The sequence below is a fragment of the Mus pahari genome, chromosome 4, assembly GCF_900095145.1.
Source record: "Mus pahari chromosome 4, PAHARI_EIJ_v1.1, whole genome shotgun sequence".
Lineage (NCBI taxonomy): Eukaryota > Metazoa > Chordata > Mammalia > Rodentia > Muridae > Mus > Mus pahari.
Window position 1 is genome coordinate 31,858,940 of NC_034593.1, and position 19,174 is coordinate 31,878,113.

General features: G+C 34.6%; 1 protein-coding gene across 3 annotated transcripts in view; it reads left to right on the plus strand.

Annotated features, from left to right (window-relative positions):
* Spata5 (spermatogenesis associated 5) overlaps window positions 1-19,174 on the plus strand; it is a 164,415-nt gene that overhangs the window by 43,079 nt on the left and 102,162 nt on the right. For all 3 annotated transcript variants that reach the window (XM_021195885.1, XM_021195883.1, XM_021195884.1), the window contains exons 12-14: window positions 1,558-1,611; window positions 3,091-3,170; window positions 7,244-7,370. In XM_021195885.1, the coding sequence (XP_021051544.1) occupies window positions 1,558-1,611; window positions 3,091-3,170; window positions 7,244-7,370 (261 nt within the window). The remainder of the gene's footprint in view (window positions 1-1,557; window positions 1,612-3,090; window positions 3,171-7,243; window positions 7,371-19,174) is intronic.

Consider the following 19,174-nt stretch of genomic DNA (forward strand, 5'->3'; position numbering starts at 1 on the left):
TCTGCAGTTTATTCACTCACCTGCACAGACTAGACACCGAGGGACCCTGGACACAATATGGCGCTCTCACCTGCTCTGGCCAACAGAGCCCTCCCAGGTGGCCACCTTTCCTCTGGGGAGAAAGGTGCCAAAATGTCTATAGCCCGAAACAGGATCTGTCCCAGAAGCTAGGTTGCTTCTGTCTGTACCAAAGCTATGTAGCTTCTGCGGTCCACACTCTCACCATTGCAGACTGGAGCCTAGGCGAACTGGAGCAAATATGGCTCTCTTACCAGCTCAGGCAGTGAGAGCCCTTCTGGGTAGACACCTTTCCTCTGGTGGGGAAGGTCCCAGTATGTCTGGCGTCAGAAACGGGATCTTTCCCAGAAGTTGTGTTGCTTCTGCAGGCCGCCCTGTCCCTGGCAACTCACTGGAGCAAAGATGGCAAAGATGGCTCTCTTACCAGCTCAGGCAGTGAGAACCCTCCCGGGCAGATAACTCCCTCTGGCGGACACCTCTCCTCTGGCGGGACAGACATGAGCTTTTAAAAATTGTAATGAATAAGTCTGTAGCAAGCTGTAGTTTTCAGAACAAATCTAATTTGCAGCTTGTTTTGGTCCAGACTTCTAACAAAAACTTTCACATTTTTAAGGCTTTTTTTTTTTCCCAAAAAAAGAAGAGTAAGAGTAATATGTTAGTCTGGCATCTACAGAATCCAAAATATATAAATAATTATAACATTGTGATATTTTTAAAATAATTAATTTCTGCTTGTACAGACAGGCCAGGAATTCTCTTGCTAAAGCTGATTAGTACAATTTGATAGAGTTTGAGTTCTCTCAATGAATACCTGAAGACAAGAAAGAAATAGAAAAAGGTGGTTCTGACTTGGACAGCAGAAAGCAACCAGACACTATGGAACTATAGCACAAGGGTGGCTATGAGCTTGTGATTCTGCAGTGGTTAACAGTGGGTCGTCCTGATACTCCTGGCAAGGGTAGTGACTAAGAAGTGCCTCCATGGCCTAGTTGTATTGAGTGTAGTGTTGACAGTGGAAAACACTTATGGACTTTTAAGAAACATCATTCATTTCATGAATCTTGCTCTGTTTGCTTAGCTTTTAGAATTTATCATAGAACTGTAAGAATATTTTTGATGTCTTCACTTATCTGATAGGGCTATTAATTTACTAGATGTAGGTATAAACTAATAAACCTGAGATTAGACTTATTAACCTACATGTGTGACTTCTTTTTAGGTCTTCTAAATTTCTTTGTTTCCTATATACTATGCCTAGTATATCATAAAACTATCCATAAGTGGATAATCAGGTAGAGAACAAGGTGTTATAAAATGTCTTTAGTTATAACCTTTCTATTGTATTGATTTGTGGCCTTTAGAACATTTGGCTTTAATCTTTGAGGTATAAATAACACCCAGAAGAAGTAAGCGTGCTAAAGGAACTACTTGAAATAAATGATTTTTTTTTTTTGCTTATTTTCTTTTTATGTATTTTTTCTCCTTAATAAGAAAATATAGCTGACTATATGAAGACACTGAGCCATGTTTTTTCTACAGGGGCCCGAATTAATGAATAAATATGTTGGTGAATCTGAAAGAGCAGTTAGAGAGGTAAGAAAATTACACCATGAGAGAAGCACACTTGTATCCTTCTGTGTAGTTTCTACTTAGATTTGGGTAATGGAAAGTTGTCTGACTTTAACTCAAGAAAACTATTTTATTATTTAAAATGCAAATTTGAGTACTGTTTAATATTTTGTGTTAATTACTTTTACTAACTTTTCCTGCTTCTTTTATGTTTGTAAAGGAAATATTTGTCTTTATGAAGAGCAGTGAATCTATGTATGGGATTTTAACCTTTTTTATTAGATACGTTTTTATCTTGAATAAGCCTCATAGTTGAAAATTTCCATCTTACTGACTTGACCTTACTTTTACCTGTTGGTCTAGATGACGTATTTCCCTTCTGTCATCTGACTTTTAAAGTCAAGCTTTTAATGACCGTTCCTGACTATTCATGCTTCTTCATTCCAACTGTTGGGCCAAGTTAGAGCAACTAGAGTTAGCATTTGATAACATGCCGTGACTTTCCTAAACAGTTGTTAACCTGCCTCACACAATATCCTCATATGTTCTTTGAAACTCTGTAAGGACAAGAACACACAAATAGACATGGGATATTTGTGAAGAGGGGATTCGAATGTTCTGTCTCAAGAAATTATTTAAAATCTTTTTTTTTTTAATTAATTTATTTATTTATTATATGTAAGTACACTGTAGCTGTCTTCAGACACTCCAGAAGAGGGAGTCAGATCTTGTTACAGATGATTGTGAGCCACCATGTGGTTGCTGGGATTTGAACTCCGGACCTTTGGAAGAGCAGTCGGGTGCTCTTACCCACTGAGCCATCTCACCAGCCCATCTTTTTGTTTTAAAATGTAGACCATGATACTATTTTTAAAGTATTAGTTGATAATGACAGCAGAAAGAAAGGCAGTATTTACTAATATTGAACTGGTACCTATATCTTTATGGCCATGTAATAATGTGAACAAAAATAATGGTCTAAGTTATAAAGGATACATATCTGGATTTTTTTCTGCCCAGCTTTGAGATAAGAGCATTTTATGTATCTATTTTAATGTGTTTTTATATTATATATTATTATTTTTTGAGTTCCAGGTATTTGGCTAAATGTTTTATGCATTGTTACTCATTTCCTAATCTTCTGAGCTCTGTTTGTATTATTACCACCATCATTTTCTGAATGTGCAAATTTAGGTGTAAAGAAGTAAATGTGTCTGCTGAAGCTAAAGGCAATAGTTGGTGGAGCTGGGATTTAATGGGGTTCACGGATTACTGAACTGGTCTTTCTGTATTACAGTTATTGGTAGTCTATTGACCCTAAAGAAATTACTTTTAAATCACTACACTGCTTTGGGTATTTGTTTAAAAAGGTAGAAATGAAATAATCAGGTTAGTGGTTTTATGTATGATAGATTTGATTTTTAAATGGTTTTCAGTAAGAAACCAACTTTGTAATTTTCTGGAATTTGCTAATCTGGTCTACTATGGTATTCTTTTCACTAGATATTCCGTAAAGCAAGAGCAGTGGCACCTTCCATTATCTTTTTTGATGAACTTGATGCCCTGGCTGTTGAAAGGGGCAGGTAAGAAATGTTAAATAGTAGCATATTAATATTTTATGCAAATGCATTTTATTACTCTGTTTTTGTAGAAACTATTTTTATTTTATATCTGTGAAGTTAATTTTTCCTTAACCCACTTATTTTATCTTATCACTTTATATAATCATTTCCTATACAATTGGAAAAAATACTGATAAAATTGAAGCATTTGAGTTAACTTTTAGTTTGTCTACAAAGGTATTTTAGTCCCGTATACTAGAAGTAATAGTATTGATAAAAATATTTAGTTAAAAGTGAAAACAAAGTTGTATTAAATACAATTATTTGGAATAATAGAAGAAAATTATAAAAGCTGCTACTATATGACCCACACAGAAATCATATTTTCATGTTTCTAGCTTTGTGTTAGAACAGAAAGATCTCATCTTAAAACAACTTCAGTTTGAATCACCTTGCTGGAGAGAAAAAAAGATGATATATAGATTTTAGAGTTCTTTAGAGTAAATGTCTCATAATAAAATAGAAGGTAAATTACCTAAAATGATTGGACTGGAAGTGCTTTAAATTTTAGAAATTTTTCTTTAAAGTTTGGGATGTTTGCTTAACCATTGCTGTCAAGATGCTCAAAGGGTTTTAACATTTGAACATTTGAAATGTATTGTTACTGTGATATAGTCAGTTTTTAGAAATTTCCATAATAATCACAGTAGTAATCTTTCTTTCAAAATAGATCACAGTACATCATTTCTGCTCTTTTACTTTTGGTGATGGGGATTGCCGCAAGAGTTTGGGCTTGCTGCGCATGCGCTCTACCCCTGAGCTAAATCTGTTGCTCAACAAATGTTTTCCATAACAGGACTACTTAGTAAACTTTTAAATTTCTTTTACGGGAAAAAACTTTGTCTTTTACATTTAGTTCTCTGTTGCTATAATGCAAAGATATCCCACTAAATACATAGTAGTGGAAAAAATGGTTGGCTAGCCACATCATTTGTATAATTTGCCAGTTTTGTTTTATTCTGTCTTTTAATATTACTTCTTTGGTTATATTAAATTTCTCATACCATTCTATGTCTTTTGAGAATAATTTGGACAGAGGTTTTGACTTGTAAAAGGAAAGAGGAAATACTGTATTAGAAGTGTCTGTCTGACTTTAATATTTTTTGTTGCTTTTTAATGCTATATTGCCTTTCTCTAGCAGACAGTAAAATTTTTGACACTTTAATGATTTAAATATTTGTCTTTAATTAAATATTTGTATTTAAACTTTTTGGCTCTTATTTCCTAGGATGTCAGTTTTATGGTTTTTGTTTCCTACTGATGTTTTGAAAGTTAACCAGGATGTTTTCAAGGCCTATGAAATGTTTTCACCAAGTTGTTCTCAAACTAGGTTTCAGTAGTTATGTGAAAATAAAGGACAAAAATTATATGTATATAATTAGGATTGAAGAATTCCCCTCTTAATTTTAACATTAAACCACCATTTTTTTCGGTAACAAATAGTAATTAGATATTTATCTCTTCCTGTGTATTTGTAACAAGAGATAACTAATAATACTAAGTGATTTTCTGTACATAATATTATAGAGTCACAAAAATTTTAATCTGATAGGACACATTCATAGCTTGTTTAAATCAGTTCCCTCCATTACAATTATCAAATCCTCAAGAGAGCCATAATGTTTCTTTCATCCTCTTGCAGGTATCAGGCACAGTACACACAGGTACACAATTAAATAATCAAAATATTGACTAATAATAAGAATAAAGGCTACGGGGTTAAAGGGGCTGTTTATTTTGATTCAGCCTGGTACTTGGGAGAAGAATCCAGCTTCTGCCGATAGTATTGAGCATTTGAGCATACCATGTTATTGGTAAATAGATTTTCTGTTTATGAAATTATGTATATAGAAAAGAGTTTTAGAACATTTGCAATAATTCACCCTGACAATGGGTTCAAAAAAGAATAGAATGCTAAGGAAAGCTAAACAACAAAACAAGCAATGAAAAACGCCAGGTGTTTTTCTGCAAGCTAAATTGAGAAGTAAGCCTGAACTGAAAGCCTGGTCATTTGTGCTAAGAGTACATAGGTGATTGGTGCTCTTTTTGCATAGCTATAGTAACAGAAAAGAATGGACAAAGGGAGCAAGGAAATGAAGACTGTGTTTTTTAAAAACTTTTATTTGTATTATTTTTAATTGTGCGTGTGTGTCTGTGGCTGTGTCTTTGGGTATGTGCATGTGAGTTACAAGCAGTTATGAGCCACCTGACCATGGGCACTGATAGTTGAAGCTAGGTCCTCCATAAGAACAGTCGTAGTACATGCTGTTAAAATTCTCAGTTTTCTTCAACCGGAGCACCACACTTCTTGGGCTGAAGGGAAAACATTTTGAAAAAGATGGCTGCTAAACATGAGTAACACTAATTTATTTTCTAGAAAAGATCTTATTTATGCTCAAGGGCCATTCTTTAACACTTAAAAATACATTTTTTTTTAAGTAGAGAAATCTAATACTCCTTTTTTTGTTTGTTTTTAAGTACGTACTCAAGTTACTAGATCCAAATGTTAATGAGGGCCAATCTAATTGATTATAGGTTATGATCCTGAATCATCATATACATGCTGGGTAGAATTCTCCTAAAAATCGAAGTTCCTTTTGAAAACACATAACTACCCCCAGGATTCCCAAAGGCTTTTTTTTTTTTTTAATTAAGTGAAGAAAACTGTTGTATAGATCCAAGAAGCCAAGAGTAGGGATTAAAAAAAAAAAAAAAACAAACATTTTATTTCCTGGGTAAAGCGTTTTTGTATCTAAGTACACATTCTTATAAAATGGTATTGAAAATATTTTGTCAGGGTTCTGTCAACAAAATCTAGCTGGCATATGCAATAGTGTCAGGGTTTAATGACTGTTTATGGGATGTATCCCTCTGGGTGGGGCTGTCTCTGGATGGTTCTACCTTCTGTCTCAGCTCCAAACTTTGTCTCTAACTCCTTCCATGGGTATTTTGTTACTCATTCTAAGGAGGAACGAAGTATCCACACTGGTCTTCCTTCTTGAGTTTCATGTGATTTGCAAATTGTATCTTGGGTATTCTAAGTTTCTGGGCTAATATCCCTGATATAGTTGTCTCTTGTGAGGCTATGCCAGTGCCTGGCAAATACAGAAGTGGATGCTCACAGGGCCCCCAATGGAGGAGCTAAAGAAAGTACCCAAGGAGCTGAAGGGGTCTGCAGCCCTATAGGAGGAACAACAATATGAACTAACCAGTACCCCCAGAGCTCGTGTCTCTAGCTGCATATGTAGCAGAAGATGGCCTAGTTGGCCATCACTGGGAGGAGAGGCCCTTGATCTTGTGAAGATCATATGCCCCAGTACAGGGGAATGCCAGGGCCAGGAGGCAGGAGTGGTGGGTTGGGGAGCAGGGCAGGGGGGAGGGTATAAGGGACTTTCGGGATAGCATTTGAAATGTAAATGAAGAAAATATCTAATAAAAATAATCATGTAGAAAAAAATGATAAGAAGAAGAAAATATTTTGTGAAGTTTAGAGGGAATTTTTTAAAAAATCATTTTTACATTGTAAGACTTTCTGAAAAATACATATGTAAAGCATAGCTATCCAAAATAAATCATTCCTTGAGAACTCACAAGGAATCAAGATACTATATTTGAGCATGAAATAAACCATAATAGTAAATATAAAGAACTCTACAAGTATATGACAAATATATGGTCTACTTAAACACCTAGGAACAAGGGGCTTTTGGCCATATATTGAATATAGGCTGATCATTTCAATCATGCCTGGATGTTAGAAAACAGGTCTGGTTGAAGTAATCTTACGTCTCACTTTTCAGTCCTGTTGTCATTTACCATTTTAGTGTTAGAGAGAAAAATCAGCATGCTTGATGATTAGGAAAGGAAATTATTTGCATATAATTTTTGATATGATAATTCAATTAGTAATGAGTTGACAGACATACATTTATAAGCAAATACATAGTTTTCTTATAAAATAAATTTTAAAATATTAAATGTCGTATTTAGGGGGATAGAAAGAAGATTTTTAACACCTTTTTCAAAAATACCAGTTCTTCAGGTGCCGGGAATGTTGCAGACCGTGTTTTGGCTCAGCTGTTAACGGAAATGGATGGGATTGAACAGCTAAAAAATGTGACAGTTTTGGCAGCTACTAATCGCCCAGATAGAATAGACAAGGTAAGAAGGAAAATATGTATGTTGAAACAGGTTATTGGATTTATGTCTTTTTTTTTTTTTTAATTTGTTTTTGTTGCATTGCTTTTTTAGTTTTTCATTAAGATGCCAGACAATGTGGAATGGGCTCACTGTTTTGTTACCTACTGCAAATTTACTAATTTTTGATATGGACTACAGAAAACTTATGTTCTTAGCGAGCCAGTCTCCCAAGGTTCAGGAAAGTTGCAGATCAAGTTTGACTGTGCATGTACTGCTGTGTAGGGCACTTGAAAAATCTGGTCCTGAGTTCCATTCTCAGGTAGCTATAACCAGTGTAGTGGAGTGTTGGAGGACATTCTTCTCTGAGTGAAGAACTAGGGTTGGACTGGACTAACCAGCTTTTTCCTAGCTCAGGGCATCATACCTTTTTATTGAGAATTACAAGGAGAAATGGAGAGAATGACTGGGACCAAGGCCACTCTGAACTACTCTGTTAATGGAAGTATTTTGTAACTCCCCAGTGTACCTCTGTCCCCTGTGCTGCCAGAAACTTTCAGTGTATTTCACTTGAAAATTAAATATTTGAGTTTTTTTTTTTTTTAATCTAGTTTAGACTTCTGGAGAATTTTATAGCATTTTTAGTCTATGCCATGGTAAAAGTATTTCATACTTGATAGAATTAGGACACCTGCCATAACTTTGTAGAAGTGCTGTGATGGCCATCACTTTCACTGAACTAGAATGAAAATAATAATGGATTCTCTTCTCCCAGTATGGACCTTAGATGTATCTTGTGTGTGTGTGTGTGTGTGTGTGTGTGTGTGTGTGTGTGTGTGTGTGTGTGTGTGTGTGTGTGTGTGTGTGTGTGTGTGTGTGCTTTTTAAATTGTGACTTATAAAACCCCTTTTGAAGATAAGAAGGATCCTTGCTGTTATGAGCACTTTGATTTAGTTTAGTTAGAATTTGGCTGCATGGTGAATGCTCTTGGTCAAATGCAGGTATGAGGACTTTCTTTCCCTTCCTGTTGGCTGTGTTTACACAAGCCACCTGAGGTCTGAACTTTTGTAGGACATGGAGCAGTGCTCAACATTTCACAGATTGGTATGAAAGGTAGCACTGAATTTTACCAAGGAATACAGAACATGATGATGAGATCCTTAAAGACTTCCTCATTCAAATAAAGGTTCTGAATTCAGGAACAAATATGGGTTGCTGGTCCTGGGTGGATGGTCCTGGGTTCTGTAAGAAAGCAAGCTGAACAAGACAGAGGGAACAAGCCAGTAAGCAGCACTCCTCCATGTTTTCTGCATCACCTCCTGCCTCCAAGTTCTACCCTGTTTGAGTTTCTGTCCTGACTTTTTAAAATAAAGAACAGTAATTTGCAAGCTTAAGCCCTTTCCTCCCCAAGTTGTTTTGATCATGGTGTTTTACCATAGCAATAGAAACCTTAATTAACTAGGACATATGTATAGCATTTCCTGTGCTGGCTTGGTTGCCTTTAGGTATATAGGAGTGAAAGAAGGAATTCATATGTTCTGGTTTTAGTTTTTTGAAGCCTACACTATACCTGGACATTCCCAACAGCAGGATTTAAGTGCCATTTTTTTGCCTTTGTCCTCTCCAGGATTTGTGGTTTTCTTGATGGTTGCTCTTCTGACTTGTGTGAAGTGGAGCCTCAATTTAGTTTTGATTTGCATTTCCCTCCTTGTTAAGGATATTTAAGATTATTTTTCTGTTCTTACTGGCTTCTTGAAAACTGTGTTCCATTCAAATTGATTAGATATTGATTGATTGGGGGGGGGGGACAAGTAGTTTTCTTTTTAATTCTTTACCTTTATGAATTTTATTCCTCTGATTTATACTTGGCAAAGATCTCTCAATCTGTAGCCTGCCCCATCAGGTGATTTTTTTTTTTTTTATGTAGAAGCTTTTTAATTTTATTTAATTCTATTTGCTTACTTTTTATTGTTACTGCCTAAGTTGTTTCTATCCTTTCACAAAGTAATTGCATATTATGTCTCAAACAGTATCCTTCCCATCCTTGTAGTTTCTAAGTGTCAGGTCTTTAGTCTTGATTTCATTTTTTTATTTAATTTTTTTAGATTGTAGTATAACTATATCATTCCTCCCCTTTTCTTCCAAACTCTCCTATATACCCGATGTTACACTATTTTGTTAGTTTTGTTGTCACGTGTATTTATGTATATGTATATGCATATATATTCCTAAATGTAATCTGCTTAGTCTGCTTGACATTGCTTATGTATATGTCTTCAGGACTGACCATTTCATACTGGATAGTCAATTGGTGTGCTCTTTCCTGGAGAAGAGTTTCTCCCACTCTGAGCATTCTTCAGTTGCTTATAGTTCTTAAGTCTTGATTTATTTTTGGATGGTATGAGAAATGGGAATCTAGTTTCACTTCTATATTTGGATATTCAGATTTATCAGCACTATTTATTGACAAGGTTGCTTTCCTCCAATAGATGTTTTGGGCATCTTCTTCAAAAGTCATGTGACTAGCTGCATGAGTTTCCTTGGGGCTCTTTATCTTCTTTTGGTCTATTTGTCTGTTTTTCTTCCGGTACCACATTGTTTTGTCTGAGGTATAATTTGAAGCTCGGTAGGTATTCTGATTCCTTTAGTTAGCAGTTGCTCTTTGAGCTGAAGACTACTTTGACTATTTGGAGTATTTTGTGCTTTCAGATGGATTTTGTTTTACTTTTCAGTTTTTGTGAAGAATCTCTTTGGAATTTTGAAAGATACTACTAAATTGGATCTGTAGATACCTATATAATAATTTCATTAAAACAGTCATTTTCAAAACATTAATTTAAATACTTTTAAGTGTGTGAGATCTTTCCGTCTTCCAGTGTATAGTTTTGATAAGGTATTATTAGGAAGAGTCCATTCTCAGTCCCAGATAACACAGAGCTCACTGTGTAACTGTACAACCTAAGCTGGCGTCAGACTTTCTGCTTCAATATTCCAAGTGATAAAATTATAGGTGTGAGATGTTTCATTTCCTTCTTTAAACCTTTTACTATATAATTCTGGCTTTAGCCCTCTCCAAACCTTGGTTACTTTAGGTACGTTTTTAGAAAATGTATGTATCACCACAGCATCTTTAATAATCAAACAGCAAAATTCAGGTACCATATGACCAAGATGACTGGGATCAGAACAGTTGCTGTGAGTAGTAGTAGAATAACTTAAAATTGACAAGAGACAATAATGGTGGAACAGTTGGGGAGACCTGCAGTGAACTTAGCTTCTGTATTCATAAAAATTATTCAGCCTGTCAGTTTTCTATGTTATTTGAAAATGTGTTAGAAAATCTGTTATGTCATTAAAGTCTACAGTTTTAATATTTTTTCAGAAACAAATAATAGTTAAGCATTCTAAATCTACCCAAAAGGGTACCTGATAGCTAAGCTTATGTTTTTAGTTTCATTGTAGTTATGTTAATGGATTTTTTTCCCCCTTTGGATACTACCTTCCTATTCTTCCTTATTGTTACAGGTTTTTTAATTTTTTGAACACATAGTAAAGAAAGCAGATATTATCCAGTGGTAGAGGTGTAACTTTTTCTTTTTAACTATGAGATTATCAGAAAAGAGGCGGAAAGCAATAAATTATCCTTAAGGTGCTGGTTGTAGGAAAAAAAAAATCTTGATTGACAATACAAGAACACCTTGACATTTTTTATATAAAAATTATTACAAGGATGACTTATAAATCTACATATTTTCTCCTTTCGTGGTTGTCTGTTGAGTTTATAATATTTAAGTTCTATTTAATGTGCTTTCCTGAGAGCTACACATATTAAAAACAATTTTTATATAGATTAAAAGTATCTAGTCCTATGATTGTTTAAAGTTTAGTCACTTTTAAATTTGAATAAAACATTTCCTTTTTATTGCAAATACTCTTAGATTCCTGAAATTTGGAACTGATGTTGGGAAAGAACAAAAGTCATATGTTGAGTATTTTAGAACCTTTAGAATTAATTTGGAAATGTTTTAAAACTTCGTACAATATTAGTAGTAATGAAGTGTCATTTTATTTTCTGTGTGGTACTCACTATGTATGTATGAAACATTTGAAAAAATATTGATGAACATATAATAAAACAAAGCTTCTTTTAATAAGTACTGTCTAATTAGAATATCTAGACATTTTAATGCACTGTAATCATAAAATGTCAGTGATCCAGACTTTGCAGTATTTTAGTGGTATTTGTATTTGTACAGATTCAGAACAATCGATCTTTGGTCTGATACTCTGCTGTCACCCTGTTCCTGGCAATTTGGTATTGCAGTTACTCTTCTCTGACACAAGATGGTGATGCTCACCTGAAATGCTTCGAGTCCAGGTTCTACTCTTCTCAAAGCAGGATGCTAAGGAAATGAGTGGAAGTGGCTCTGCTTTCAGAAATAACAGTTGATAACCTCTGTGTTGATGAATGCATTGTGTAATTTATGTAACAGATTTAGATTTATGTGAGTTAGAGATACATAAGATGAGAGCTTTAGGAAAGGCAAAAGTTAAACAATGAAGTGATTAATTGATTAATCATGTTAGGCTAAATAAAACAGTACAGATGCAGAAGGCAGCAGTGTATACTTACTGATTCTATTTATTTGACATTCTGAAAACCGGTGGGATCAAAAATTAGATTGGAATGGCTGGGCTGCACAGATGGCTCAGCAGTAACTCCATGCCCTCTTCTGATGTGGTGTACATACATGCATGCAGGCAAAGCACTCATACATAAAATAAAAATATGTAAAGCTTTAAAAAAGAACAGATCTTGAAGTCTTAGAGAATTTGCTGCAAAGCAGCATACTAGACATTTTCGAGATCATATAAATGTCCTTTGATTTGGATTTGAGTTGATTACCTAGCCATGTATATATGTCAGCATCCTTGGATTTTGCACAGGAATGTTTAGGTTTTCTAATACTGTAGATTATATCACAGAGACTTGATGTGACAGGAAGGGGGAATATATGTGGGGGGCACCATCTCAGAAAAGAAAGGGATGGGAGAAAGAGAGAGGGCTATATGGGGGGAATAGGGGCACAGAGACAAGGATGTAATAAATAAATAGATAAAATTATATCAATACATTTGATCAGTAAGAAAATACTCTTAAACAAAAAACATATTAAGTTGAAACAACTAAAAATAAACATTAGCAAGTCAGGTGGAGGCGAGGCTTTGTACTCCTCAGCGCCTCTCCAAACGTTTGATTATGTTGGACAGCACATTTTCCCAGACCTCCCATCACCCCTCACTTACTGAGTTCAAAGCTACATCTACAAGGAGGGCACCTTCTTTCCAACTATACTAGCTGGTGTTCAGTTCTTCGGTAGGATGATTCTTGGAAAACTGTGCAGTGTAGATGTATTGGGCTAGAGATTTTAGCAATCCTTTAGTAACTTAAGTCAGCTCATTCAGTTTTGCTTTGGTTGGATTTTTATATGTTGTGTGGTGTAATTCAGTGTAATCTACATTATCTTCCTGTTCTTTCCCATACTACCTTCCTACAAGGTCATTATTACCTGGTTATAGAACAGGAAGGACAGGTAAGTAGAATATTCTGAATAACAGTGTTACTTTCCATGACTAAGCAGTCTGTGATCAAGAATGAAATGTGTGACATAAAGTTACACAGTGAATGAGGGACTTGATAGCAGGCTTACTCAGTGATTTGTTCTTTAAAAAGAAAATACAAGGGCTGGAGAGATGGCTCAGTGGTAAGAGTGCTGGCTGTTCTTCAAATCAGGGTTCAGTTCCCTGCTCCCACATGGCAGCTCACAATTTTCTGTAATTCCAATTCCCAGGGATCTGATACTCTCACACAGACATGAAAGCAGGCAAAACAAAAATGTACATGAAATTAAATAAATTATTTTTAAAAAAGCAAACACAATAAGCCAGTTTTAAGATTGCCTTTTAGATGTCTGTTCTCATCCTGCCCTCTTTACTTTGTGTGTTAAAGTGCATAAAAACAGGTTAGTGTATTTTATATAATTAGAAATGTGAACACAGTATAAAGCACTGAGCAAGGTGAACAAGAGACTTTCTACTTTATTATTGGATTTTTAAAAAATTTCCCTCATTAGTTCTATATTTGAGGAGTTAACACTCCTTTTGTTTCCTCTTTAATGAAATTTCTGCCCCTTTTTTAGACATTGGCAAAGGCCTGATGTTTTAGTGAGCGTAATAACTTTATGAGGCTTACTCTTCTGTCAAATGTCTTAAGTGATTACATGCTTAATGTTTGTATGTCTTTTAGTTATCCATATCTGTAATCCATAATGGTATTTTTAATAGTCACGTTATATTACTTGATGACTTGAGTACAGTTTGAGGCAGAGGATAAAAGATGAGGTATGGGGAAGGCAGAGGAAGCATGAAGTTGTGTGTGATGGCTATTTTCTTTTTCTATGACTTTATATTCGTCAATTAAAATGAGTAAGCATTTGTAACTTATAAATAGTTGATATGTTTTCTTTATGCTCCTGGGAAATTTTAATAGAAGACCAAGCGCACTGAGCTAGGTATTAAACTGAATAGATCCTGGGATACCCCTGTACTTGGTATCTATGTTTGTGGCATTTGGGAGTCCAGACACATGCATTTGTATGCCACTATACCTGGTTTTCATGTATCATGACAGCAATGAATAGTTACTATATAGAATGTGCAGCTAAAGTTATATAGTCTCTGGCCCCTTAAGGGGAAAAAAAAAAAAAAATGCCCCTGAACCAAAGAAAGTGAAGTTCTGTGGACCATAACAAGTTAAACTTTGACTATTATTAGATCATTTACCAAATACCTGTTTAGTACCAGTATGTGCCATGCAGTAAATGAGGATATATAGAAGGGAGTCCAGGCATACTGTTTTCTCTCTAATATCTAGTATTCTAAACGCTTAGATTTGAGGTACAGATATTTAACTGTCCGTTAATGTATACCACTGCTCTTTATGGATGATGTGTTCTATACCATGGCAGCGCAGCTTGCTTTTTGTTGTGTTCCTCTTTCCTTTGCTTCTGAGGACACTTTCTCCCTAGGATGAGTCACTGTTTACTTTGTGTAGCTTATGTCTATTAAAAGATTTCATTTTCCTAACTGTATTAAAAGTATACTTGCAAAGACACCAGTGATTTTAGAGAAATTTACTCCTGCTGACTACCTACCCCTAAAATAAGCTCCAGTGACACTGTTTTGTGTTCTGTGAACTCTTTTCTTCCATCTCTATTATTATTAATCATTATGATGTAGGAATTGGACAAAAATCTGAATCCAGTCAGGTCATTGGTTGTATTTTTAATTTATAACATACCCCATTTTTTCTTCCCCATCATACTATTGTTGTGGTTCATTTCTTTGCCAGGGTTATTGTGGTTGCTCTGAAATAGTTTCTCTGACACTGTGTTTTTTCCTCTTCCATTTTATCATTATTTTGTTTTATAAAATTCTTTCTAAAAGTGTGTCTGTCAAGACAGAGTTGCCTGCTGAAGAACTGAAAATCCTCTTTTGACTGCTCGAGTATAGCCATCCTAGCTCTCTGTTGGGAGAAGTATCCTTGCTTCCATTACCTTAGTAGTTGGGTCTGGTAGTCAGGGATCCTGCACTTACTGAACTTGATTATTTCCTCCCTATTTACTAGAAGGTCATTTTTACTACTTTTTATCAGCTGTCACCCACACTTTGTACCCCTGACATTACCGAGTTTCTGTTCTGAGGTTTTGTTGCTCATGTTTTTATTGGTCTATTTAGTCTCTGTTTTCTCCCTTGCTTCTCTGAAGGGTTGTTCAGTCAGTGATGTTCTACAGTTGTCCATCCTTTGCTGATTCATTTTTCTGTATGTCTGAGAACTTGAGGTCAGAAGCCATCAGATCATTTTGAATAATTCTCAGATATCTGCTATTATGTGACTATTTGCCCACTGGACGAAGAGAAAGATAAAAACATTCAAATGCTATTACTACCACATAAATTTTGTTAGCATGAAATGTCTAAGCCTTTTTTGTTTTCTCAGGGGTTTTAATGAAACCACCAATTAGGAAGAATTCTTTTGAAAGATAGTCTGTCTCATAATGTTATCTTGGCTCTTTTGTAATTGTAGACATTTTGTATCAGCAGGGGGCAGTCAAACCAAATTTCATTCTGCTAGCTTATGAAACATGAACTTTTTATTTCTGTAAGTTGTTCTATGTAAGACATGAACTGCATTTTATAATGCATTTATAAGCAAAATATTTTGGTAAGTCTGTTGGAATTTAATAAATTTGTTAGGTTGTAAAAGGCAATCCCCTTTTTTCCCTTAAATTAAAAAAGGAAATTGGCACATAAAGCCCATTTGTTGGAATTTGACATTTTGTTTGTTTGTTTTGGTAGTTTACCACTTTACATGGATAACTTTTGCAGCTTAGCAGATTTTCTTTTATTAAGCTTTTTTATTAAAGTGATTATAAAATTTCTTTATTTTGTCTTGTGAATTTGGGGATAGTCTTTTAGAGGCTCTAGCATAATGCTCTGTAAAATATAGCCAACTCTTTGGTAGTATTTGTTTCCTTCCAGATCCTTTCTTGTCAGTTGTTGTCTACTAGTGTTAATAGATAACTGACCTCAGTGTTACCCTAGTAACTTCTGAGGGAAAGACACTATTTATTCTAAACTGTTTTGAACATATGCTGGAGGTGGTATCACTTTATCTCCTGTTTTGTATCCACAATAAGAATCAGGAAAACTGCCTTTGTATAAACATTCGAGTGGCTCCCAGACAAGTATAGTCCTGTCTGCTGGTGGGCAGGAAAGAGCAGTGTCCTGGAATGTTGCTGAAAAGGAAATCTCTTTTGTGTTCTACAAATGATATCTTTAAACTTCTTAAGAATATCATTTTGAAATGATAGCTGTGTTTGTGTTTCCTTCTGTTTACTAATTTTCCATGCGCTTAGTTCAGAAATGCATTTAATATGGGGAAAAAGCATGTTTGAAAACTCATCTTCTTCCTGGTAGTTTTCTGTTGTTGGTAGAAATGTCAGGGTAAACACTAAAATTGTATTGGTAGTAATCACCCCTTCTTGTTCTCTTAGTGTAAAAATTTTTGATAAATCTCTGCAGACTTAAAGGATACAGCATCTACCAGCTCCCCTTGAGAACTTGCACTGAAGAAATAAAATAACATGGGAAAATGGTTTTTAACACAGAGATTATACTTTTTTGTAAGTTAGATGTGATGGGGCTTAATTTTGTTATGAAAATTAGTTGTGTAAGCTTAACCTTAAATGTCTAATTGATGGCTGTTTATGTGTTTAATTATGATAGTTAATAATTCACTTTAGAATTATATTGAAGTTTCTGTTTAATGACTGAAAAATGGCTATGGCTAGAGTTTTTAAGCAATTACCAAAAAGAAAAAAATCCAAACATCATAAACTTGAAGAATTATTTCCAGTTTCCTGTGTTCATGGTTTCTTTTCTTCTTCTTCTTTATGAACTCTCATTGTTAAAAACCTCATTATTTAGTAATGATTCTCTACTTCAACCCTTCCTCTAAAACCCAGCAAAATGTACCAGGCTTGGTGATGCATCACAGGACTGAGGCAGGAAGGGTCCTGTCTTGGAAATAGAAAAACAGAAGTACGGTAGAACAGAGTGTGATCTATAATAATGTCCAAATACAAGATTTTAAATGCTTGTTAATAATTTTAGAAAATTATTATGTAATTACTATGATTACATAATTTTATTGATTTATATCAGACCTTACACCCTTTTATTTGCATTAAATACGTTGAACATTATTCTTCATATTTATTATGCCTGTTCTTTTAACCAAATTAAAAAGAAGCCTGAATGTTTGGCAGTGGTGCCACACGCCTTTAATCCTAGCACTTGGGAGGCAGAGGCAGGTAGATTTCTGAGTTTGAGGCCAGCCTGGTCTACAGAGTGAGTTCCAGGACAGCCAGGACTACACAGAGAAACTCTGTCTCTAAAATCAAAAAAAAAAAAAAAAGAATGTTTGGTTTACAGAATTTATTAGGTCTTTGAAAGAGGAGAGAATGTAGGGCTGCTTGCATGCATGATGATGTGATGTATCAGTTTCTTGTTGCTGGGCTGAGCCCTTATCCTTTCCCTTTGTGGCCATTGCCCATGAACTTGACTGAAAGATCTTTTTTTTACCTATAGGTAAAGGCTGTAATGCAAGTACATAAAAATACATTTTCTCTTTTGAATGCAATTTTCACCATTAAAGTATGGCATATTCAACTTCAGTTGAATGTATAATATGTTGCATATCTTTTTAGTTATCCAATCTTAACTTTATGAGTCAGATACCATTATAATACATGACCCTACAAAGAGCAACATATACACTTACGTAATCTGACCAAGGTCACAGAGCTGGAAACTAAATTTTTGAGTTGATAACTGTAGAGTTAGTGATGCAGCCCCATGATTGTACACTGATTTAATTATTCGAAAAGAGTTCCTTTATGCCACCTCCCTTTTTCTTCCTATTTGTGTTAAATAGTGGTCTGGTCCATTCCATTTGTTCTTTCTGTAGCGTCACAGAGTTGCATATGTACAGTCTCTTGAGAATGGTTCCTTTCATTTCATGAAGTTCGGCTGTTGCTGTGTATCTAAGAAGCTCTGGTCAGTTTATCTATACACTTGTTCACAGGCATTTAAATTTCTATCAGTTTTGTGATGAAGGATAATATTGTAAATGTTTATGACAGGATTTAGTGTAAACATTTGGGGGGTTGGGAGGCGGGGTTTTTCTTTTTTCTTTCTTGCTTGCTTTCTCTCTTTCTTGCTTGCTTTCTCTCTTTCTTTCTTTCATTCATTCATTCATTCTCTCCTTTCTCATATTACAGTTTGTGTGTTTTTTCCGTTCTGTCAGTTTTATTAGACCATCCTCTCAAGTTTTTCTGTCATGTCACTCCTATGGCTTCACTGATTTTTTTCTATTGCCTTGTTATATTTAATTTTATTTCTTTCTTATAACTTCCTTTTTTATATTTTGTTTTCTCATTTTTGTGGCTGACACTTTAATTATTAACTTGAAACTTTACAAATGCTATAGATTTCTCTCCAGAAACTTGCCCTTATGTTTCACAAAACCTTAAATGTGTTTTATTTTTAGTCAGCTCAAGTGTTTGATAAAGTATTTAGAAATATGTTGCCTAATTTTTAAATATTTGGAATTCTCCATATACTTTTTAGAGATTAGGTTTTTATGATCAGACAGTAATTATTTTTTAAAAACATTTAAAATTAGTTTGGCTTTTTAAAACTAGTTTGTTTTCTTTTTTGATCTAAGATGTGATCTCTCATTGAATGTTTCCTATGTCCTTTGAAAGAGTCTCTTTTTGGTGTGGTGCCCTACCAAAGTCCTGTGGTGTTGGGTTTTTTTTATTTTGTTTTGTTTTGTTTTGTTTTTTGTTTGTTTGTTTGTTTCTGTCCACTACTTTCTGAGAGAAAACTGTAAAATATGATTCTGGATTTATCTCTTTCCTTTTTGATTTTCATCAGTGTTGATTCATACTTGCTTCCTACACATCCATAACATATTGCATCCCCTCTGGACTCTGTATTCTAATTCTCTAGTTATTAACATAGTCACCCATATTTTCTGTTTTTTTTGTATCACTTCTCAATATTTTTGTATAGTTGTGTGTTGTTTTATGTTCTTCTTTAGCACATCTCTTATTTTATCTCAGTTGATTTTTATATACATGACATTTAATGACATTTTGTATCTTTTACAATCTAGTAATTGCAGTTTTATTTTCTTTTGG